At 36.2% G+C, this 27293-nt stretch overlaps 1 protein-coding gene across 1 annotated transcript in view; it reads right to left on the minus strand.

Annotated features, from left to right (window-relative positions):
* The window catches only part of LOC133522400 (thrombospondin type-1 domain-containing protein 7A-like), a 202223-nt gene that overhangs the window by 35741 nt on the left and 139189 nt on the right, over nucleotides 1-27293 (minus strand). Inside the window, exon 3 of the mRNA XM_061857728.1 lies at nucleotides 2006-2102. Coding sequence (XP_061713712.1) covers nucleotides 2006-2102 — 97 coding nt within the window. The remainder of the gene's footprint in view (nucleotides 1-2005; nucleotides 2103-27293) is intronic.

The raw sequence follows: 27293 nt of genomic DNA on the forward strand, positions 1-27293 counted from the left end.
CCTATTTCTATGGATCGACGACATTTCCAACGTCAAAGTGACATTGGTTGCCCGAATCGAGCTGCGCGCTTCTGTCAATTATGCAACATAGAAACTATGGAGTGTGGAAGTGGAATTAAGAGGAGTGGCATCTCTTATGGTAGAACTGTTGCAAAAGTGTCCAGCTGTCAGCTATAAATAATAGTTCCAAATCTCTCCAGAGTAGCGTTAGAGTAGCTAAGAACCTAGGCGTTATTGACGGAGTGAATTGCGCGTTCAAGTACTCTAGGTATTGTAGCGCCACCTATTTAAAGTTTTTTGATGACACTTTTTGGTACATGGAGATTTCGTTTCTTATCCCCACCTGATCTTCCGATGAGACCATCCGGTGAAACAATCACGATAGGCAACAAAAATAATCAACAAATTTAATAATGAAATAATTAATAAGTTAAAAGTACATTACAATAACTGTAATAATGGTTGTAGTTGTTTGTGGTAGATAAATACTCGGCATCATCAAGTTATCAATACTTTTACTGGAATTCGAACCCAGGATCGTTCGATTCGTAAGTTATAGCCAATGAGCGGAATTCTTCATAGCAAAAATCAAACTGTCAGAGGGATTGACCTAACTGTTTTATCGACTTATCGATAAATATTTGTCACTTAACGAAACACAGGTGTCCCTAATTAGCTGACCGCCACTGTATTTTGGTTTAATAGTAAAGAATAAAACAGAAAATACTTTTATGATGTAAATGAACGTAACATTTAGAGCAATATATTGTGGAAGAATCTTCTTTGAAACTGAAATAAGAATCTTTCTGTATCCATTTTTTTATTGTTTTCTTTTAGGATTAACCATTTTAGTAACACGGCACGGAAATCACTCATGAAAACTCAAGTGACATAAATGACATATGTGACGCTGACATGATTTACTTTAATACGGAGATGCAAGTTGCTTATCAAAGAGGTCAAATGTTACAGAATAATCTTTTAAGTTTATTATGGATACCTAATGCGATATTATTCCGTAACATCGATAAGTCGATAAAACAGTTAGGTCAATCCCTCTGACAGTTTGATTTTTGCTATGAAGAATTCCGCTCATTGGTTATAGCTAAGCGGCCCGACCGTTCGCTCGAACTCGTTGCATGTTTTTCTTAGTACCCTTAAATAAATTGGACACTTTATCCAGCCCTCCATCGATATGTCTGTCACAAATATATCTCAGGGTCACCTTTTGTGACATGTTCTATGAGCTTGTCACTTTACCCATCTATCTGACTGTCAATTATGTCTGTACCACTCTATTTCATTTCAATTTTATGTGATTCATCGATTATAGATATGGCTGTTGTACTTGTGACAGCGTGGCAATGATAGTGTGTGTTTTTTAACAGAACGGTGTTAAAAATGTACACTCATATTGCCAAGTAATGCGATGACTCATATATATGTCATATCCATCACTCCGACTACGACGCGATAAAGGTAAATTGTAAAAAAAATTATAGGTCGTAGGGTCATATCATTATTGATTCTATAATGTTATCAATGTTAGTCATACATTTATAACGATAATTTTCATAACATAATGAAATTTATTAAAGTGTGGAATTAAATACATTGAAATTCATCCATAACATAAAAACCAGCACGATGGGTTAACATGAATTCATCATTTTAATTTTGCTATTAAGTCATGCTATTCAGTATAGTATCAGTGTGGTTTGTAATGTTTGTATTACAATTCTTGCCCGATCACATCATGATATAATGAGATTTCAATAATGCATAAAATAATAATTAACTGCTTAACAACATATAATAAAACTAGTGAAATATTAACGAGTCATACGTTAATATGAGAAAATAGAACATTGTGTGATAGTGTGGAACCCTCGGGGCGCGAGTTGAGGTTTTATGCAACTAAATCCAGGATTTGAATTAAACATTGTACCATTATAGTACCTTTGCATTGCATTGCTATATCTAATAATAGCAATCTGAGGCTTACCTCAGTAAAGATCTGGTGGCATGTTCCCCCTCCCCAAGCGGTGAGCACTCCGTCCATCTCCCCACGTACACGGAGTAATCTGCGCTGGGAACCGTTTCTGTAACAAACAAACCAATAACTTGAAACAAAATACGTGTTTATAATTAGCATACAGTTTAAAGCACAGCTTACAGCATTATAATAATAATAATAAAATTCTTTATTGCACACTACATAAAAAACAGATACAGAAATTGATAAAATATACACATTGGTAGGTAACAACAGGCGGACTTATCGTTAAACAGCGATCTCTTCCAGACAACCTTCAGATAGTGAGATGGCGAACGAAGCGAAGTTAACGGGTGGTGCAAAAAAAAATAGAAATAAAGAAAAAAGTAGTAAAAATACAATATACTACACATATAAAGTTAAGATAGACTGCATTAATGGTTAGAAAAATTTAAAATTTGTAATAGTACATTACGATACAAGTGAGGAGTAGGAACGTGTAGGAATTTCCGCACGTGTGTGGTACAACCTTTTTCAGTACGAATACATATGGCCCTTTAAATTTTCGACATACGCACGTGTAGTGCTAGTTACCACACTAGGGCGGTAAAGTAGCACCATATGTACTGTAAAACAATTAAACTAGATTCAAAACGCACTTTGAATACATATAGTACAAAAATTGCATTGATTGATGATTCATCGCCTTGAATTGAATGTAGAATGTGTAATATATTTTAGCCCAACTATATACACATATGCGAAAGGAATATGTAGTTAATTAAATTATATGTATATTTCATATCATAATTAAAATATTCTGCAATGTCATAAATTAATATAAACCTTATTAAAATATTCTTGTAGTGCTGAAAAGTTATTTTGCTTGATAAATTTTAAAGTCACCTTGGAACAAATCGGTCGACAACGCTATTAAACCTCCAGCACGCTGACAATTACGGTTAATCTGATTACATTGTTATAACAAAAATAAAACGGTTACTTAATAAATAACTTACAAAACACGATCGCTTTTACTTTTATCTTTTTTAATTATACGCGATTAAAAGTTAAAACGGGACTGTTTTACAATTTCATAATTTTATTTCGGTATTATATTTGGCTAGTTATTTTGATGCTAGTTAGTTTATATTTAAACAGTTTTTAACTCGTCCTTACGTTATGTTGTAGTACACCTTAGAGGTAGAGGAGAGATGCGAGACTTGGACACTAGCACTTAAAGAAGAAAATGAGCTCCTGGTGATAGAAAGGAGAATACTTCGAAAGATCCTGAGAGAAGAGAAGATGGCAGTTTCAGACTCCGCAAAAACGTCGAGAGTGAAGATTTTGTGGCTGTACCCAATATTATCGGCGAGGCAAAAGCTCACCGTCTCCGCAAGCTCGGACACGTTTTGAGAATTTAGGAGGATCGCGGCGCTAAAAGGGCATACCTGGGACGCCTGGTAGGGCGGAGGCCTATCGGACGTCCCAGGTATCGCTGGGGCGATTCTGTTGAAGCGGACTTGCGCGATATCCAAGCCGTGGGAGATGGCACGGGGTTGACCAAGATAACTGGCGTGTACTCGCGCCATTAAGTAAGTAAGTATACCATAGAGGGGTATTTATTTTAATCGAGGCAAAATTATATACAGTTTTTTTATGCGGCAACATCCAAGTTTTGCAATCACTGCACAGCATCGGGCGTCAAGTCTAGTAGAGCATGCGGGCTACCCGAGTATGCGCGGAGTAGGCACCGCTGAATGATGTGCTCCATGATCTGGTCCTTGATGTCGCAGTCGCATAGCGCTGAGGCTCTCCAACCTCACTTATGCCGGAAGAAGTTGCATCATCCGCGCCCGGTTCTTAGGCGATTTAAGCGACACCATAGTTTCCTAGGAAGGTCGATTCCCTTGTTCATGATAGTCCGGTTGATATTCCCGGCCCGGGTGCCGTCAGCTTGCCTCATCAATTCTTGTTTCCAGAGCTGCTGTACGTCGAAGGCACTTTGTGGGAGTGTTGCAGCGGCTGCGTATGCCGGGCGACGGGACTTAAGTCTCGCAATAGGCGGGTTGGTAAACTCCTTGGGAGAGAAAGATATGCTCTGATTTTATTACTCTCTCTTAGCAGCGCCTGTTTCCTCAAATGTGGGAGTGGGAATCGACTGAGTAGAGTAGAGGCGTAGATAAATGCATTATTTTTATTTGTAGACGAGAAGGGTTATTTTATTTATTGGCTGCACGCAGTACATTTGAGTCGCTCGCGGCAGAATACGCACAGTGGGGTTATTTTTGAGCTCTATCTAGTCAGGCTTTTTTATTCTTGTTTGTTGCCTGTTACTTGAAACCATTATGGTTAGAGCAACAGATCGAGCGCTAACAATATCGTAGCTTCCAGACACTTAATTAATTAGTATGGAAACTCCGCTCCGCGGGCGCGCGAAGCACTCGATAATGTAATAAGGGGATACAATTACAGAGGTAGTTTTATTCTCTTTGGAAAAGCAAAGAGTATAGAACGTTTATATAAAAATTTTATTTGTCAAACAAGGGTGTACTTGTTATTCTGTCCTATCAGATAAAATTCACCAGTAAGACATTTTGTTAATGTTGTATTAAATATAGAATGGGCTTGATAATGATAACTACATATTTAAAAGGATTATATCGTGTATAAATGACGAGCTCTTGGACAAATTAGATCGTTTAATGAATAATTGTATTCGTTTTGTTTTCTGATTCCGCAAATACGATCATGTCTCCTCATTCCGCTCAAAACTTGGCTGGTTTTCTATTCGTATTCGGCGCAACATTCGCATGCTCTGCATCCTCTTTTCTGTTCTTAACGACCCTCAGTCCCCTGAATATCTAAAATCTTTCTTCCACTACTATGGTGTCTCTCGTGTCCGTCAGCTTCGCTCTTCTTGCAATTTATCTCTGTCTATACCATCTCACCGAACTGGTTACATGTCCGATTCTTTCTCTATTCAGGCAGCTCGCCTTTGGAATAGTCTCCCTGTCAAAATTAGACAGTGTCCGAACAGGTTTGCTTTTAATAAATCCTTAAGTGAGCACTTTGCTCGCAGTACTGGAAAATCTTAGTGTTTCTGCTTTGTAAGTTCATCTGATTTCATATATATGAATGTATATGTAAGTATATGTATTTGTATCAATATTATTTATATATATGTTTATGTTTGTGTATTTCTTATGATTGTATTGTGTTCGTACATGTACCTAATTGTATCGTTTATACCTCATGTTTTTGCACCGCCTACAACTTATCTGCTTTGCCTAAAGGTTGACTGGTAGAGAATACCTTACGGCATTAAGTTCGCCTATTGTACAGTGTGTTTTCTTATGTGCAATAAAGATTAAATAAATAAAATATAATTAATTTAAAGATAAAGATAGTTTATTTTCCAAGTAAGCATATTGCAATGCGCTTATGAACGTCAAATAAAGCTACACCGTACACCTTACACCTCTGACCCAAGCATAGTTAAATCCCTCCTAAATTGTACGAGGGTATCCCAATATGAGACCGGCAAAAAACTTGGATTTAAAATACATCCCGATTTTCCGAATCGTTTACGTTGGTGGTTAACAGGAGACTGAAATTGACAGGGTGTATTTTAAATTACACTGAAAAACGCTGTATAATCCGTTTAAGTAAATACTTTTTTAAATCAGGTTAATGTTTTTAAAAACTACTTGTAATATTTTCAATACCTACTAAAGAGTCATAACTTTTGTATATGAATTTCGATCACCTTTAACCCCTTAACGCATGTCATACAAAATATATTGTTTAAATTTAAACTTTAATAGCTGTCAATAGAACTGAATATTGTAACTGCCATATATGGTTGCATATGCGGTAAAGGGTTAAACATACACATGTAGCCCATAAAGAGTTCAATACACGCCACGAGGCTATTCAAATGAAAACAATAAAACGTGAACCCTAGCCGAGGTCGCACGTAAAATAAAAGCTTAATCCTAGCCCTAGATCACACATAAAACGCGATCACATGTGGATATTTTTACATTCCACTGACGCACTAGTTCAAAGGTTTTTTTTTCTTTTGTTATTTAGGGACTTACAATCCTTAATGATTATGTCAGCCCCATCGTACCTTAATCAATATTACAGTCAATATTTATGTTATAGTCTTATATCTACTTAAATAGTCTAACACAATTAATAAATTTGTTTGGCCTCAACTGACGAAGGCTCTGCCAAAATACACTGGAATCCACCCATATCCAACCTATTCAGACTGAGTAAGCGAAACAGAGCCAATCTTTCGCCTTCATTCCGTACACATTCCGTCAAAACATGCTGAACGTCTTCTATTTTATTGCAGGCATCACAGTTTGGCGATGGTACTTTTTTCATCATGTAAGCAAACTTGTTAAGCGGAATGTGTCCAGAACGTAACCTTAAAGCTATCTTAATTAATTTCCTACTTAAATCTGCTTTTGTGAATCAAGGTATATGAGGAGGTTCACATTGCATAGTTTTGTACCACACACCTTTCTCCTTGCAACGTTCGTCAAAATGTTCCTTCCAGGTACATCGTGTTTTTCTACTGTATATATGTAGTTTTTCTGTAAACTCTGGAGTAACATATACCTCCGTCCCTCTCGTGCAGGCAGCTTAAGGCTCTGTCAGTACTCGGGTCCGGATCGACCACACAGAAATACAGTTTGTTTTCGAGCTACTTGTAAATGGGCTATTTTATTTAAAGTTGCACAAAATACTTTTTTCTATTTGAATATTTTACAAGCTAATATTTAATTTCCCCTGTGTGGTAGATAGTTATAGTGTGGGCCGAATCTTGGAAGCTAAATTTTACCCACTTCCTGATTTTCGATTAAGCTGAAAATTTGCATACATATGTAAGTTGGGTGACAATGAAATATTATGGTACCATAGAGCTAATCTGATGATGGAGACAGGAGGTGGTCATAGGAACTCTGTGACGAAACAACGTAACCTAACTGGGCTGGAGATTTTTAGAGTTATCTAGACGAGTATACGTTGCTTTGTCTACAATGTTAATGACCATGTTATATAAGTTATACCTATAACCTACTTTATCCCGACTAAATGTTATACATTTCGTAAAAGAAGATGCACCCTCGGTGACGCAGTAACCTCGTTGTGCACTTCACGAGTAAAAGCACACGACGGTTTCGTAATTAGATTTCTACCGTGTCTTTGCCTGTTTGTTTCAAGCAACTTCATTATGGTAGGTTGATGTTTTGATGCACTACGTATATTCCTTACATTTTGATGAACTTACATATCAAAATCCAATTGATCTACTTTGAAAAATAATCAATCTTGGCTTTCTAAATGACCGTGGAAAACCGCTATAAAAATATGAGCAATGTTGTTTTTTATTACAAGAGTTATTTTGTAATATGTAGGCTATCGAAATAATTTCATGACTACAGCCTATAACTTACAAATATGAGCCCAAATTAGGTTAATGCTGGCAAATATTTATAGGTAATGTTGACGGAAGCTAACGACCAATTTTAGCAACCCCTATTTAGGGGCTATCGCCCTTTGTATTAAACAATGGGACCACACAAATTAGTGAGGTATTTCTGAACCTAATGACTGAAATAAATTATTTGTGAAATAAAGTAGTGCGAAATGGCATTTGTTTGAAAAAGGCACCATGAGTAAGCTGTATGTGTAAGGCCTGCGTGGACGCTTGAACCAAAGTGTTCAGCGTGGCATTGGGCTTACAAGTAATTTCAGCAGCATGCACTAAAGCCGCTCCTATACGTTTGCATTTTTTTAACATGCACGCTGCACGCCCCACCCCGCTGCACGCCCAACTCGAGCGTCCACTCAGGCCTTATACTATGAGTTGTGTTACGGACTGAAAGCCCCACGAGTCAAACCGAGGAGCCGGCAGACCTCGTAGCGATGGCTATAACGATAACTTGGACTCCTTTTTGAGCGCCTGGCCAGAACTACCTAAAATCAGAGACGAGTGGAAAAAGAGCGGGAGGCCTATGCCCAGCAGTGGACACAGCGGGTTCTTAATAGAACAGACTGGTTTATGTAACGGTTAGTGAGGTATTTCTGAAATAAATTAATAAACTGATATCCCCTTTTCAATCTCGTTGACAAGCGCTAACTTTTGTTAACATCACAGACCTTATGACATCGTAAGCAGCGCCATTTCCTCCAACTACCAATTTTTCGGATTTGCATGAGATAATTAACGCGTCTTCTTTTTCCTTCGTTTTCCTTTGTTTATATATAGTTACCTACAGTGACGTAGGTATTTTATACCCTGATTTTAACAATGTAGGTAGCTTTGTCAATATCGGCAGCTGCAAAATGTTGTAAGAGAGTTTTATAATTCCTCGAAATCCTTCCCAAGTTTTACCAAAACCAATTAAATTAACGGCGCTCGGGTAAATTCCATTAAGAACGTCGAACTCCGTCATTACGAAGCAAAACTTGTGTTTTCCGGACAATGAACACTTCTGGAGACATTCAGGTTTATTAATTATAATAATAACATCAATGCTGGTAAGTAACGGAGAGATTGTGATTTCGCATTCAGGCTCTCTGAGAGCTCGATTTAAATGTAACAACTTTTGCTATAGTTATGAACTACTTTTAATATTGATCTTGAAGATCGTCTTCGTGATTGGCTCGCATCTCACGCACGACTTTCGCTTCATTTTGCATGCACCAATCAGCGTGAGCGATCTTCAAGGTCGTATCAAATTAAGACCAAAACCGTGACATGTTGTTAAATCTGTAGAGTCGTTTGTTAGTGGAGCATAGGCAGAGAGAAACATACGTTCTGTCTTTTTCTTAAAACTTATCGTGATACATTTTATAAATTTAGAAATATAAGTTTTAATCGGAAAATATTAAGTGTTAATCTTATCTTTATAATGTGTTGACATGTAATGTATCATGCATTTACAAAATAAATATGAATATAAATGGGAAATATGCAATAGGTAATTGGACTAAAAAAACCATGACACTAAAAAAACAACAATTTTTCATTTTTCAACTGAATTAAGTTTGGTTGAGCGAAAAGAAGCATAAAGAAATAGTTATTTGTACAACAAGAGAGCAAAGTTTGATATTTCTTCGAGTGCTTGTTTTGAGTCCCGTGCAAGCGAAAGATTCTATAGTAACTAATTTAGAATCTTGAGCGTGGTAAGGGACTCAAAAGCGCACGAGATGTAAATAACTTTGATCTCGTGTAGTACACAAAATTTTTCACGTCAGTCAGCCATCAAAAAATACAACCTGAAAAAATGTAATCCGTCTTCATCACTATTTCACTCATGTTTTCTGAAGGTATTCTAACAATTAACTTTAATTACCGCAATAAAACAAAACGATAGAAATTTCAATAAAATGATACGAAAATAATGAATTAACGAACATCAATTGACAGTTTAATCGTGAACTTTTTTTTTGTTAAAAAAAACTTTGTAAGTTACGGTCCGAATTGCGGATACTACTATTTGTCAACTATAGTAGAGATCGTTAAAAGTCGTTAGGTAGAATTATTTACTGCGTAACAATTACGTAAATTTGTATAAGTATATTGTTTTGATTGTATAATAAAATATGGTAATTTTATTAAATTTTGAACTTTTATTTCATTAATTAATTATTACGAATGAAGACTCGTAGGGTGTTTTGGAACGATGCGGTCTGACTTATTTCGGGGGTCTATTATAAACAGTCAATATATATCGTTGAATTACGCATGCACTTTTTTGTCTCTTTCTTTTTGGTAATGACGTGAAAGGGACAAAGACAATAGAATCCAAATACTTCGAACTTGTATTAGGCCCCGCACGTTAAAATGACATTCGAATATGAAGGTCACTTGAATGTTATTTTGTCTCACTCAGTGAGCAAAATGCGATTTTGCTCACTGTTTTTAAGCAATAAATTACCCTTGTTCCAGCTGCTGACGTGAAATTTTTTTTTCCGAAGTTTCATATTTAGGATATATTTAACTTATTTATCATTTAGGCATATACGTTTACTATTTATAGTACCATACAAATATGTTGAATACAATGGTAATCATAAAATAAAAGCATTTTTATTATTGCTGTATCCATTTTTTGATGAGTAAATGTTAAACGTACAATGTATGAGATTACACACAATTTTGGTTACGTCACAATTTTTATGACATTTTTCTGTTAACAGAGTGTAATTATCCTATAGTAAAATATGGATATGTGCAAACACTTTAGAAAAATATATTTGTAGTGTCAATTATGGCATATTTTTTGCTATTATAGAAATCTAATGATTTTCAAAACGATTTTTCTCAAAAATAGACATGGCACAAACGTAACTTCAGCTGATGATAAGTAACCTGTTTAAAAAAATACATATACTTATTGTAATGAAATGGTGGATTCAAGTTTCATGAAACTGTGTGTGGCTGTCTTTTCAAACTTGCGTTCCATTCAAAGGGATGAAAAGTTGGAATTAATTTAAGTTTTAGTTTGCATGTATTCAAGTTTGGGTAAGTGCGAAGCGATGTACTCTATTAAATAGTTATGGGAGCAAGTTTTGGTTTAAAATAGGCTTTTGTGTCGTAAAGGTCGTAAACGGAACTTGGAGTAGTGTATACGCATTGCTGCGCTTTATGCTTTTTATACATTTTGCTGCAAACTCCATATGAAACTAGGTTTGTCATATAAATGGATTATCCTGACAAAAGTTCAGACTTACCTAATATGTTCACATTTCCTGGAAAGTAACTTCACCCAAAATAAATCTCTTATACCAACACCTTTCGCAAGCCACTAGCCTCATATTTCACCACCAGATGTTGTAGCTATTAACTGACTTCTAATCGTAAAATGAGGTTTTTTTTAAAAAAAAAACCTGACACTCGTCAATCCTGATAAAGGACCAAGAATCCTGATATGTCAGGGCAAATCAACCCTATGTGAAACGAATTTATGTGTAACAAATGTATGTGTCGTTATGCACCAGTAAAAGCAAATTCAATATCAAATTCAAATGCAATTCAAATTCAATTATGCAACATGAAGGGCTACTTTTTTAAATATTTTCACTAGGCTATCTTATTGAACTATTTATTTATGTTAAATTTAACCCCAAAATACACAATTATTTATAAATGGCGGACTTATTGAAAAATATATTATATTTTTACTTAATTGAGTTGCAACATTTGGTTAATTAATGGTAAATTCAGAAAACTATATTATAATCAACCAATAGTACTAGGAACAATAATAAAACTTATAAACTATTACTAAACTGAAATATAAAGTAAATAAATTAAATTAAAATAAAATAAAAAAGGTGGTAATCATAATTACTTGTGTTTAAGAAGTAGATTCTCATTTGAAACCCTAAGAGTAACCATTACAAGGCACAAATTACAACCGGACCAATTCAACAAATCATTAAGTATAAAAAGTCAGATTAAAAACACCACCTACATTTTGAAGCTGATATTTTAAAAATACGATACCAGAGGCTAATGAAGTAGCTGAATAAAATCCGCAGCGAATATTAAAATTTTTCTTCCTCCGAAAACAGAAGGAATTCTGCAACATTTCAATCTTCATTTAAATTTTAAATATAATATTTATGAAGAGTATTAAGCAATATTTTCCCTTTTATCACCACTGCATTTTGTGCCAGCTTGCATTTTAAAACTAACTGAAATATATAAAAACCAAACCAGATGGCCTAAATGCCTCAATATGATTATTTTACAGACTACTCTAAATCATACTAAACTTCTGTTTTGTCGGAATTCCTATAAAGGGGCTGTCAACACCCAATTTCATTGAAATTGATGTTTCTTAACCCCTTACCGCTTGTAACAAAAATTTTCATGAAATTTGTACTTTAATAGTTGTCAATAGAGTTGAATATCATATCCGCCATATATGGCTTCGTATGTGGTAAAGGAAAACTACTTGGTTAGTAAAGCAATAAAAATAAGTATAGCAAATTTATCTACAGCTAAATTACTCGAAGCATGCTAGAACCATCTATAAGACCCCTTTATATTTTATCACAACACCGTGACTCTATTAATCGTTAAAGATCGTATCGTTTTCCCCTCCCTAACATTCCTTTCGTAAAAAACCATAAGTTGCTTCAAAAATACTTTTAGTTAAGAGGAAAGGGGACGGCCGCTTCTCCATACTAACGTAGTCCCCATTTTCCTCTCTGGATATTGACATTATGGAAAATATTTTAACATAATTTGATGTATATTAAATGACCCTACGTTTGCCTTTTTTCTATTTTTTGATTAAAGCAAAAATTTGGAGCGAAAAACAGTTTTTATACAAATTTAAAATGCTCCTAAATTTATATTAAATAAAAATTCGAAAAAATCAAACGTAGGGACATAGCTGCGGCATTGTTTTATATCAACAAATTGTGTCAAAATATTTTCATTATACTAACATAATGAAAATATTTTGACACAATTTGTGATACTAATCCAGAGAGGAAAATGAGGACTACGTTTGTATGAAAAAGCGATTTGCGCAGGTCCTCCATTTACGTCTTAAGCCGTTTTATACAGCGAAATTTTCTTGAAATATTTTTTATACTAGGAGGCCTATTCTGTTTTACCAAATCGATATGCTTTTCATCTTATTTTGATATGGTGTACGCCCCTGCACCAACGAGAGCCGGTAACGCTTAATTGGTCCTCACGAAATGCAATCAAGAGTCGTCGCTCGCATAAGGCATCTCGTTCGCACGTGGTGTACGTGAGATGCCTGATGATTGATGACTCGATGTCTTATATAAATAAGATTGAAATATTTAGTCCGATTCTGATTGAACAATTTATTACGGGTTCGATTTTGTTTTGACACGACCTTCAAGATCGCTCACGCTGATTAGTGCATGCAAAATGAAGTAAAAGTTGTACGTAAGATGCGCGCCAAACACTAAGACCATCGTCAAGGTATCAAAAATGGTTTAAAATCGAAACTGTAGGGCTAAAATGGTCGGCTCTTTATCATTTGTCACTATGCCTGTCACGTCCTAACAAGTATGCGCGAAAGTGCCGTCACTTTCGCGCATACTTGTTATAAGTGATAAAACTGGAACCATGCTACCACCGCTGGTTTTCATACGACCTTGACGATCATCTCATGCACGATCACCTCACCTCAAAAAAATGTTTATTGTTATAGAAACAATTACATTTCCATTTACTATCAAGGCCTAACATATTAAATCTGTACCGGCTTAATCAAATATTGCAGAATTGGCCTCTGGGGGTAACTGGAGTATCCTTCCTCGGTGAATCATGGCCTCCTGCTTGGATTTATGATGTTTTTTGCCACACCCGTCCGTTCCACGCGTAATATACAGCCCCGCATTTTTAATTACTTTCTTCTCGACTTTCCTGTGCAATTAAGCTGTTACAAAAAGGTTTTACTTAATTTGAGAATGAAGAAGCTATATGTTGGACTCTTGAACTACCCTCCAAGACTTCGTCAACAATTTTTTTAGGTTATATCTAAAGCAGCAAAGCAGTAAAAAAAGTGTTACTGTATGGTGTATCTTAGCCACGAATTTTACATGAAGACAATGCATTTTTTTTGTAAAATATCGCAAGTTCTCTGAAAAGAACTCAAGCATCTACAACAGACGCGTACCTCAAAAAGAACTCTAAATTCGATCCAAATACACGAGTCTGAAAACACAGTGGGGTCTCAACTAACACCAAATGAGACTGATAAAAAATAGGCAGATAGGCCTACTACTACCAAGAGGACTCAGCGGTACGAAACCGATCTGTCAGTGTCGACAGGGATCGGAACCGGTTTTTTGCAAAAACATCGAAATAACCATATATTTCGGTTTATTTTATACTCTAAATGTAGGACTCAGTTGTGTTTTCAGATAACGACTTCGTATTATTAAATTGCCTAATTAGAAATGAAGTAATTAACAAAGAACGAAAAAATACCGTTTTCGTTCCCATACAAAAAATACCGGTTTCCGATCCCTGAGTGTTGAAAGTGACATTTCTTCAACCAAAAAACGACACTTTCAACGAGGAATTTCGGTCCGGGCGCCATCTTGATAGTTAGCCTAGTGATTAATTCCTTTGTTTTTTGCTCATTAATATAGTTTAAAGTGTAATATCGATAGCTTATTAAGTTATACAGTAAACTAATGTGGTAGTGTGCAGCCAAGGAGAATTAATCTAGAAACGCGTATAGCCACCATTTTGGAGTCAACGGCCGGTAGTCCACGTGCTACTTGTAAAGTCCAGCTATCGCTTTACAAGAGCTGATAATTCACCGTACACTGTCTTGTACTAACTGTACAATTTTAGTCGTATTTAAAGCTCCTAATACCTTGATACTGGCGACATAGTCCCACTGGACTACTTAGCCATAATTTTAGAATAATTAATGAATGATACTTGGCGCTGAGCGCTGGTGAACTAGCGGTAAGAGCCAGGGATCGGAAACCGGTATTTTTTGTATGGGAACGAAAACGGTATTTTTTCGTTCTTTGTTAATTATTTCATTTCTAATTGGGCAATCTAATAATACGAAGTCGTTATCTAAAAACACCATCGAGTCCTATATTTGGAGTATAAAATAAACCGAAATATATGTTTATTTCAAAGTTTTTCCAAATAACCGGTTCCGATCCCTGGTAAGAGCATGCGACTTGCAATCCGGAGGTCGCGGGTTCAAACCCCGGCTCATACCAATGAGTTTTTCGGAACTTATGTACGAAATATCGTTTAATATATACCAGTCGCTTTTAGGTGAAGTAAAACATCGTGAGGAAACCGGACCAATCCCAACAAGGCCTAATTTACCCTCTGGGTTGGAAGGTCAGATGGCTTTCGTAAAAACTAGTGCCTACGCCTAATCTTGGGATTAGTTGTCAAGCGGACCCCAGGCTCCCATCAGCCGTGGCAAAATGCCGGGACAACAAGAGGAAGAAGGAATGAATGATACTTTTGACACTAGATCGCTATCGTATCGCTATGACTTCTTATAAGCATTGTTCGAATCGGGCCGCTAGTCAATGCAGCCATAAATCGGTTCCGAAGGTACAACGTATGTAATTTAAACGTTGGAGTCGAGGCCGCCACGCCATGATATATTAGGGTATAATGGCTTTATTTCAGCCATTGAATAGGGGGATCAGGGAGAAAATTACACACGTCACGTTGGAATTGAAACTTTACTCGTATAGAATAAGATTGAATATTAATTGCTAAATTTGATGCGAAAGTTCTGCATTAATTGGTAATGAAAAACGAGTTATGTTATAGCAGCTATACATTTGCGTATTAATGTATTGCACTATTAGTTCAATTTAATAATTTATTGTTATTATCAAGGCAAATATTATTGGTTAATATTTATTGGTAAGTATTATATATGTGTGGGGGCTTAGTCAAATACCAATCGTTTATAATTATACGTACCCCAGTCTGATGAGCAGACATAGGAATCCGTGGGGCAAAATTGTTTGACAAGTAGGGAGTTCCTGTATCGATAAACTCAACTATCGATGCTAGTTCTATATACTAGTGATCACTCAAGAGTTTGCTTGTAATAATATGTTTTTATTAAGAGTAAAAAAATAATTGAATAATAATTCAATATACTCTTTATAATTTTACTCATACCAATTTTTTTCTTCGTGAATGCCCCATTTACTATTGTTAAAGTAAACGACCAGAATTTGTTCCATTTTTTCGGGAATTGGGATGAGTAAAATTATAAAATTGTCTGGTCTTGTCTTAAAAACAAAGAAGAGTTTATTGAGTTGTTATTTAATTATTTTTTTACTCTTAATAAAAACATATTTTTACTAGCAAACCCTTGAGTGATCACTAGTATATAGAACTAGCATCGATAGTTGAGTTTATCGATACAGGAACTCCCTACTAGTCAAACAATTTTGCCCCGCGGATTCCTATGTTTGCTGATAAAATTTTAGAATAGAACACAGTGTGTATTTTTGATATAGCCGCAGACGTACACCACACGTAGGTTTAATACTATAAAACAATTCTGAAAGTTTTTTTTTACATTTAGACTCAACTACCAGAGCGTAATTAATGTTTGATAATATTTCAAGCCGCAATGTAACTCGTACATCATGGTCACTTTTGACAGTTGTGACGTTGCGTCATTAAATGTGACGTTTTGAGTTGAAACAAAGTAGTGGCACATTGCTTGCTGAATCACTTTATATGGAAAATATAAATCGTCATTTTTTTTTATAAAACCTACGAAAGTGTGTTTATTAAAGACTACACTAGCTTCCCTTTGATTATGCGGTCGTAAAAATACTATATTTAATATAATGATTTATTTGCAAGAATATGTATGTACAAAGGTGTCCTTAAATTGTGAGTAACAATATTCAGCCATTGGGCATGCACATTTTAATATTAATTAACAAGAATAAAAATTATTGACATGTCCAAATACTACAGAGTAGAAACAATGTTCTTGAAGCCATCTCGTTAATTTTGTCTTAAATTCTAAATCATACAATAGTTTGATATTATTAGGAAGCTTATATTGCATGCATTACGCTTATAAATGTCGCCATGACAGATTTGGGATTTTGGAGAGTACAAAGGCAAATTAAAGTTGCTTTAAAAGTCGATCGATAAAATTTAACATATGTATCATCATATCATAGAATTACCGGTAAATATAATTCTAAAATATTATAATCATGATATCAATAATACGAACAACGCGGACGCGTGCGATGAATTTAACCTGCAATGGCACCCGCGTGCATGTGTCCGCTCTGTGTACCCGCGCCATCTAGCGGACGCGCTTAACACTTTCGCTACCAACGTTTTCGTAGCGCTACTCTCGTAGCCGGTCCCAAAGTTTTCCCGCTTTGTAGAGGAAAGCGACTACGAACAGAGAACCCGCCGAGCGGGTGCCCGGTACTCAATCTGTTAAGATTTTAATGGTTTGAAGAAACATCTGTTCCTGACTTTCGAACCTTTTGTTCTATTGTCTCGTACCTTCATCAAAATAAGTAAAGTTAAACAAGTTTCCAACTTTTAATAGCTAAGCATTAAGATGTTTGGAAGTTTGTATCCGTTTGTTAAGGTCGTTTTTAATTAAGAAAAACGCGGTGAAGTGGGAAAGTTAAGGAGGACGCCTAATGAGTTAGATTGGACTTGGCTTCGATTACATTTCGTCAAATTAACGCCCCACGGCGTCGTCAGTGCAGGGATCGGACTGTAATTAATTTTACATTAAATAATAAAAGCAAACCAAATTCACATAGAAATTATTTAGGTACTAAATAAACATATTGTTAGATCATATTTAGTTAATACATGCATCTCTCTATCTTTCGTTCCTACTCCTATTCTTTTATTTCCTTCTATTCGTTTTATATTTAGTAAGTAGATGTAAATTTGACATATATGTATGTATGTATGTATGTATATACTTTATTGTACATAGAAATAAAAACACGAAAAACACAGTTACAGAGTAAATTAAATACAACAAAGGCGAACTTATCCCTGTATGGGATCTATTCCAGTTAAATTAATGAAATGCACGTTTTGAATACACATTGATATAAATATACATATATAGAAAAATAACCATAAAATAATGCATATATATATATATATATATATATATATAACATAAATAAAAATAAATAAATATTCAATATATAATATAAATAGATATGAATTCGAACCAGAAAAGTAAAGGAAATAAAAAAAGTAGAAGTACTCAATGGAACTAGGAAGTCGTAACCAAAGTATCGGAAAGCCACAATTTTTTAAGCTTCTCCTCGAGTGATGCTACAAAATTGCATATAAAATTTATAATATTGTAATGATTATTTAATATATAACTATTTAATATGTGACGTATATCTTTTGTTAATGCATGATAAATTGATAACGGCTGTATTTTATATCCTAACGTACGGCGCCCAATCTTGGTCATTAACGGAAGTCCATAAGTCCCGACTCAAGATTTGCCAGCGAGCAATGGAGCGCAGCATACTATGAGTTCGGAGAAGGCCAAATTGGCTACCGAATGGACACCTAAGATTAGCCGGGGCAGAGGCAGACCAAAAAAGAGATGGCGGGATGACCTCGACGCTTTTTGCAGCGAGTGGCGGGAACATGGTCCAAACCGTGATGAGTGGCGGAAAAAAAGGCGAGGCCTTTGCCCAGCAGTGGGACACAAAATAGGCTATTAAAAAAAAACTGTAAGTGAATTGCAGTGTTGACCCTGAGGTTGTGTTGAGACATAATTTATTAATAAGACCTACTATACACACAAAGCAAGGAAATAAATGAAATGAAATGAAATAATTATCAAAAAGCACCAATGTGATCGCTCACCCCTCAATTGACAAACAATCAGCAAAGTGAATTGCATGTAGCTCATTTAATACTTAATGTCAATACGATATTTTCCATTTACATAATTAATTGTACTTTATACAATTTATGTGATCAATATTCGACAGCAAATATTGTTAGTTAAAACATACTGCCAGAGCTGGCCTGTACAGTCAACATGATATCATAAACAACGCTATTTTTATTACGGACTGTACTGTAGGAATCGTGATGGTTGATTTTATTATTTGCTTTATTTATCTTCTTTCTTTAGATTGTCTCTTAACTTACAACTTAACTTTTTAACAGCATAAAACCTAAAAGAATGTTTGGTCCTGAGCAATAATGATATAAAATATAAACTTAACAACGAGGGGGGTGGGGTTAGGGTCGGCAACGCGCATGTAACTCCTCTGGAGTTGCAGGTGTACATAGGCTACGGAGACTGCTTACCATCAGGCAGGCCGTATGCTTGTTTGCCACCGACGTAGTATAAAAAAAAAAACTTAACAAAACAACAAACTAAAAATGGGGACAGATTAAAACTAAAACTAAACTTAAAAATAAATGGCATATAACCGATTTGCAAAACCAAAGTGATTCCATAAGTGTTCCGTGACCAAAGTTTTGTACGGAGCACTAAAAACTGGCTGCAACTCGCTGCCTTGTGGCATGGTGCCTAGAGGCTAGCGGCATTATTTAGATAAGTTATTTTATAATATGAGCGCAGAAATTGAATATTAGTACAGTCACGGACTTTTGTGATCGTACCGATTAGTACAGTCAGCATCAATAGTAGCGGATGAAACAACGCGCCATAAGTATCTGATATCCCGGATAACTTTTCCAAATATAGATATATATCTAAAATTCACCTTCAAAAGTATATCTTTTACAGTCTTAATTGTTCTGCATATAGAACCGTCAACTTTTGTTAAGCTGTTACAGAATGGTAGATACTTTTGAAACCTTGTTTGATCCGCTACTTTTGATGCTGACTGTACATAGATTAACACATTGTAAGAAATATCCAACCTAGAGTGTCGAAATAAGCGTGCACCCTCCTAGTTGTCATTTCATTGATTGCATGATTTGCATGTAAAAACATGTAAAAAAATATTACATGTACGGTCACCCTGCAAGAGCACAGCACATTCTTAAAATTCTTTAAAATTAAAAAGTTAAAAAAAAAAAAAATCGATAGTTATAATAAAAAAGAATAATAGTCAATTCAAAATCAATATAAAACATTGATGATCTAACAACAAGAAATAATTACAGTAGATTCGTTTTTTTAAATACTACGTCGGTGGCAAACAAGCATACAGGGCGCCTGATGGTAAGAAGTCTCTGTAGCCTATGGACACCTGCAACGCCAGCGGTGTTACATGCGAGTTGCCGACTCTAACACTCCGCACCCTCGTTGAGCTCTGGCAACCATACTCACCAGCAGGAACACAACACTGAGTAGGGTCAAGTGTTATTTGGCTGCGGTTTTCTGTAAGGTTGAGGTACTTCCCCAGTTGGGCTCTGCTCTACACCTGGAATGACATCCGCTGTGCTGTGCCCTACCACACAAAGTGAGATAACATTCACAGTGCCCACACCTCCCTTTTGGACGTAGTTTAAGGACATATCACATCACATCCAATAGATTGCTAATAAAGAAAATGAGTGCAGAGGTACCTCTGTTAGTATGGTAGCTACGAATTGCCTCAGTGAGTGTACTCCATCTTTGTAGTGGAGGTGATCTGTGGCATGACCTCTTTCTACGGTAAATATTTGAAATTTCTACTTATAGCTTCGAAAAGCCCCGCTTAAGTAAACGGAACCCAAGGCAATAATTTGTAAATGTTTATAGTTCGTGTCATCCACGTTAACGCGCAGATTTCTCAAATCTAACCTCTAATAACATTTTTTATTTTTTTTTATTTTTTTTTATTTATTCACCAACTTACATTTACAGTTAAACCAGACATGCAAGTTATGGGTTACATACACACTTAAAACTAATTAGCTTATCACTAAATTTAATGAATATTAATAGTTGTGGGTGTAGATATTGAGTCTAGGAAGCGGGCTGCTGTGGCGAGGAATTTCGGTTCTGTCTGTGAGAATATGTCAAGAGTGGGATTATGGAAAACAATATTATTAATATGGTTGAGTGCAACATATAGAGGACTACTGACTAATGTCATTGTGCTGGTATTGGGAATTACGAACAGAGGTATAATTCGTGGCCGGAGAGTAGCTCTAACAAATGGCAATGGATTATATATGGATTAAGTTTTAGTGTCCAAGCTAATGACCAGCAAGACTAAGCTCCGGATATATAAAACGGTCATAAGGCCAATCCTTATGTACGGATGCAAAGCTTGGACACTAACACAAAAGGCGCTACTGTTAGCGCGACCGAGGAAGATCTACCGAAAAATCCTAGGACCCACACGTGGAGAGGATTGAACCTGGAGACTCCGCAGGAACCAGGAGATGGAAGATCTGTTATCCGAGCCGAACATCACTGGAGAAACGAAAGCCGTCAGACTCCGATGGCTCGGTCACGTAGTCCGGATGGGTGAGTATCGTGCAGTCTGGAGTTCCAAAGGCCGTCTGGACGCCCTAGGTACCGCTGGAGAGATGAAGTGCAAAAAGACCTTAGCGAACTCGGCGCCGTCGACTGGACAGAAACGGCTTTGGACAGAGAAGCATGGCGGTCTTTGGTGTCGGAGGCCAAGATCCACTTCGGGTCGCTGCGCCAGAGCAGTAAGTAATGGATTAAATATTAATCCACGTATTAACCTAAAAAAGTATTTTACCGTTGTGAGCTGCCTCCGTACTTCAAGGCTTTGATATGAGACCATTCCTAATACAAACGGCGTGGGATACATGTAGGGATAGTACCCATGTGTTTTCCAGTAGAGATACCTGATAAATGACTTTTGAATTTTTTCACGAAGAAGAATATACTTACGTAAAAATTCATTAACCTACACTTATATTATATCCACACGCACGCACACAAAAGTAATTTAATTAACTTGTACCAGAGGTCGAGCGAGCGAAGTACTTGGAATTTTCATTTATCAAATTGAGCAACTAATATGATTAAAGCCTCATTGACCTGAAAGTCCTGAAACTAATGTTTTTATGTTGAACCCGAGAAACGAGATAAAATAATATTTTTTTGGTAGTAAGTAACATGTTCCAAAACCTACAAGAAATATATGAGTTTTTCACATTTCTAATAGAAAAGACAAATGAAAAGGATATATAAGTACCTATAGCGGGACGACTTGGACGCATTAAACTATTATTACTACGTATAGAACCGGCACAGAGTACCAGTATTCTGCGCCATGAGTTGTTGTTGTTTTGACAACAAACCATAGAAGCGGAGCGTGAATCTCGCGACTTAAACGCGTAAGCGCAATGAATTTGACGGCGCTTACGACGTTTTGGTCGCGTGGTACAGGTTGCGATTGCGACAATTTAATTGTTTGGTATGGCTTCTCTATGGACGCATTACAACTGTATGATGGAATAATCATTAATCGAAAAAACCTACTTCAGAAAACGGTTAGAATTGCCATTAAAATAATTTACCATCATAATGCTCCAAATATAACAATATTTGTCGTGGGAGGTTTCATTTTAGTTTTTATATGCAGTTCCATTTCAACGATAACTATAAAAATGTAATTGCTTGGTAGATTAAAATAATAAAAAAGCCTATAACATTTAAGGAGTTCCCTCGATGCTTTAAGGAATTCATCAATCATCAGTACCTCGACAAAATTTTTGCTTAGAAATCTAACTTGTACGAATAAGTAAAGCTTTATAAAACAAGGCGCCGTTCTCCATAAAACTGGCTCTCATAACCCTCGTGATAGCTCGCACATCGAGTGCATAAATCAATTGCGCGCCAATCTGCGGCGCCCGTAAATGGCTGCGCTGCGGGGTTACAACGTCTACTAGTACGAAATACGAGTATCGCTTGCGCCAATACATGTACGGACTTGTACAAGCGAAGTACACGCGCGAATGATAACGAAATGGCATCATTTCTATATAGTTTTGGTTTCAACACTATTAACGTATACGAACGAATTGGCCTCTATAACGTTCAGCATTCCGCAACGCATAGCTTGCTCTTTAGTTATTTCCCGGTGATTAGTATACGAGTATAAGTAGTAATACATGTTCGTAATTAAGTACCTCTGCTTTATTATTTCAACTCACAGATGTACCTACCCTATAGTCTCTAGGTAGGAATGTGTAAAGCTTTATTAAACAGAGCGCCGTTCTCCAAAAAACTGTTTCTCATAACCCCAGTGATAGCTCGCCCATCGAGGGCACTGGATAAATCAATTGCGCGCCAATCTGCGGCGCCCGTAAATGGCTGCGATGCGGGGTTACAACGTCTACTAGTACGAAATACGAGTATCGCTTGCGCCAATACATGTACGGACTTGTACAAGCGAAGTACACGCGAATGATAACGAAATGGCATCATTTCTATATAATTTTGGCTTCAACACTTTTAACGGATACGAACGAATTGGCCTCTATACGGCCAGCATTCCGCGCGCCTACAGAAGGTGCAACGCATAGCTTGCTCTTTAGTTGTTTCCCGGTGATTAGTATATAAGTAGTAATACATGTTCGTAATTAAGTACCTCTGCTTTATTATTTCAACTCACAGATGTACCTACCCTATAGTCTCTAGGTAGGAATGTGTAAAGCTTTATTAAACAGAGCGCCGTTCTCCAAAAAACTGTTTCTCATAACCCCAGTGATAGCTCGCCCATCGAGGGCACTGGATAAATCAATTGCGCGCCAATCTGCGGCGCCCGTAAATGGCTGCGATGCGGGGTTACAACGACTACGAGTGTGAAGCGTCGATGCAATATGCTACAGTAGCCCCTCGATTACCGGAACTAATTAGCACCGAGACTAGTTCGCATAATCGATCAATAAAAACGAAATAAAAAACAACATCTTTTTACATAAAACAGTAGAGTATATAAATTAAGGAGGTCTTGGAATCGAATTCCGGTAAGGACATTAACAAGTAATTGCGTGTTTATTATAAATAATATATTTTTATCTCTGAGTTATAAATCTTTTCTATATAAGTATTGATCTGTTTTAGTACGAAATTATGCATATCGTCGTCTAGCTTTGTTTAGAGTTGTGTAATGTCCCTAATTATTTGTTTACGTTAAAAAATATAAATAGTTATATTTAAGAAAAATATTCGACACGTGTTTTAACAAAATCAATCTTAATGTTAATAATTGACCGTGTTTGGAAAACAAATCAAATAAAACTACTTAACAAAGCTCAAAGATGTCACAGTTCGCTACTTTGACAACTAGTTTTCGCTAGAAATTTCAGTGATAATAATAATACTCTATTGAAAACTTTTAGCAATTTATAAGTAAACAAAACTTTCACCGCTTTACAACGAAGACAAGGCAACGGGATTTCAAATACTCCAAGTTGAAACCCAATCAATCGTACACATATTCTGAACAAAAGCTATAAACCTGTGCGGCACCAAAATCCTATTGATGTTTATATCAATGGTTAATCAGAGCGGATCGAGGACCCTCGCCTCATTTCCAAAACCTCTTATCTTTGTCTCAATGTAAACTGAGACTTAGGTGTAGAGGATAAAGTATCTTTTGCGTTTGCAGTGTGGAGTCTGTGAGGTAGAAAGGAAGCCGATATCGCCCTTCATTAAATCCGCAGGTTCGATGAACTACGGGAGAGTTTAATGTCTAACTGGGATAATGGATGTTTCAACTTAATAGGAAGCATTAGTGGTTATTTTCCCTATTATTCAAACGTTCTCGGCATTTTCCTCTTGGATTATGGCCCTAGATGATTTTGGTATATGAATTAAATATTACCATTACCTGTGTCTATACGTTTTGCTTTTTTGATATTCTGGCTTTTATTAAGAACTTTACTACTTTATACAGCGCTAAAAACGGTTAAAAATGTGCCGTAAATATACAAAATCAATAATCGGCAACATTAAACGCAAGCGTGCGACTTTCAATCCGGAGGTCGCGGGTTCAAACCCGGCTCGTACCAATGAGTTTTTCGGAACTTATGTACGAAATATTATTTGATATTTACCAGTCGCTTTTCGGTGAAGGAAAACATCGTGAGGAAACCGAACTAATCCCAACAAGGCTTAGTTTACCCTCTGGGTTGGGAGGTCAGATGGCAGTCGCTTTCGTAAAAACTAGTGCCTACGCCAAATCTTGGGATTAGTTGTCAAGCGGACCCCAGGCTCCCTTGAGCCGTGGCAAAATGCCGGGACAACGCGAGGAAGAAGAAGACAAAACAGTAAGACACAAATAATTTCTTTCCATTGCCGTTCTCATAATTTAGTTACGATTGGTTAAGTTTTGAAGAAGGTAAATGTCGAGAACGAAACCTCGATTTCTGATATTTTTACGCAGGGTTTTTCCTTTAAGCTTCAGTTGTCCTTATCACACTAATATATAACTAATTTAGGAGTGCGTCAGCGTGACCCACTTCGCAATTTTTTTTACCTAAAATTTTCAAATATGGTAATGGCTCGGCTTGGTTCCTTCTACTTAGCGTTATTCAGGTCTTTGCCAGAGTCCGCTTTCCTAACTAGTAGCATGTCTAAGTTGGTACAACACCAAGGATACTCGTATTTTGTAAACAATATTCTGCTGTATTCGTAGTTATGTCATTCCTATAAGACACAGAGATAATAATAAATTGCTAGTACCTAGTTTTACTAATTATTTTGGCCAGAGATGTAGAAAATATTTAGTCCCTATGATCTATAACGAGTTACCATCGGATTTGAAGACCAAAAGGATAACAAAACGAACATTTAAAAAGAAACTTAGCAACAATCTATTAAATAAAATAAAAGGTAAAATACAACCGCTATAAATTGTATACATGCACTGCATTTTTATACTGTATGATCAGATTGTAGCGTTAACCCCTTACTTCATGTCGTAAACAAAAGTATTATATCTGTTTAAAAATAAACTTTAATAGCTATCAATAGAATTTAATATTATAATTGCCATATAGGGCTGCGCATGCGGTAAGAGGTTAAATAGATAAAAATATAAGTAACATATAGACTACCTAGCTTGCATATTATAGGAGCTCCGTCTGCCAACAAACCACTCTGTGGTTTGGCAGAAGTATATTGTAAATATTTATAAGGCATGAAATGTGAATAAACGTTTATTTTTTTTTTTATCGAAGGTTGTCGCCCACAAAGGACTGTTAAAACACTGGTTTATCGCAGATAGACACCATTATCTCTTTTGATATTCGCGTGCAGATTATCTCGACGTTTTTGCCTTTGTCTCCTTATTTAATAACTGTTCCGAACAATGCTTTCATAATCAACGAGATTTGCTCAGTGTTATTCTGTGTGTATCTGTGAACGAACTATAATAGTAATAAATTGATCCACATTTTTAAAGGAAAAAGCTAAACAAAAGAGACATTTGAAGTTAGATAGGTTGTTTGGTTATTAATCTATCCCATCAGAGTTATTTCAGAACTTGAATTCACATTTCTACTAGCTTTTCCGAGGCGAAAGCTCATCATCGCTCAGCGAGCAACGTGAACAACACACAGTTGCTGGAAATGAAAAGCGATAAAACGGACATTTCCAATAAGTAGCGTTAAGCGATAACGGAAATATACCTGTCTGTATGCAGATTAAACACATAAAGCTTGATAAACATTTCAGTGTAACGAGTACCTATAATAATGAAGGTATTTGTATGAAATGCTCTACATTATCTTTTATAATGAGTTCGTGTGTCAGTTCTCGACAAAACACTCAAACAATAAAATAAATAGATGCATTAAATATCATCATAGGTATCACATATTTCGGTGATACGACTTTACAAACTCTAATATACGGAAAGATTTTGGGTCATTCTACAAAAATCTCATTCTCCTGGCTATACCTATTCGCCAATTCCCAGGAAATTCCGCTTTATTAGCATCTAATTTTTTGTGACTGTGTAACTCGTATCAAGTTCAATCTACTACCAAAACAGCTGAGCGGAATCTCCTGGGAATTTGCGAATAGATATAGCCAGAGGAATGAGATTCTAGAGGAATGCGAATAAAATGACCCTTTTACTAACCTGTCAAACTATAGGTACGTAGTAGCTATATGTTAGATAGGTATACATAGCTCCGGCTAATCTCCTGGCAAATTTACTCACAACACATCTATTCCTTCTGGCTTCTATTAAAAAAGGCCTAAGAAATATTTAGCCTTACATACACTTACGGCATTTAAAAACTGCGAGTATGGACCAGAATATCAGATGCAGCCCAGGAGGGGGTTTATGCAAATGCTTTCACCTCGGATATGCGTGAACGTTGCCACAAGTATTTGTGCGAGATTATTCATGGTGGGTACTTGTATTGATTAGTACTATTAGTAGGCGGAAATTATGTACGTACCTAGTTAAGTACCTATGTATGTTCTAGTTAGTTAGATAGATAAAATCTTTATTTAACCACAACTTATAATGTATGCTTTGTGACACAAACGAATAATAAAAGACAAAAAGAAAATTGACAAGAGACAAAGAAAAATCAACATAAAATTGGACACTAATAGCAATAACAATGAAGTACGTGTCTTATTGTTAGATTACTAGAGGTATTAGCAGAAGGGTCACGTGTTGTGGTAAAGAATAGGCGCTGACGCAGCATACATGCTGCGGAGACCACAGCGCTGATCTTCCGTCAGAACCTTAAAACCTACACTAATAAACGACCAGTGCAGCGCTAGTCAATGTACTTATATGTATAAATATATATGCA

The sequence above is a fragment of the Cydia pomonella genome, chromosome 10 (genome assembly GCF_033807575.1).
Source record: "Cydia pomonella isolate Wapato2018A chromosome 10, ilCydPomo1, whole genome shotgun sequence".
Lineage (NCBI taxonomy): Eukaryota > Metazoa > Arthropoda > Insecta > Lepidoptera > Tortricidae > Cydia > Cydia pomonella.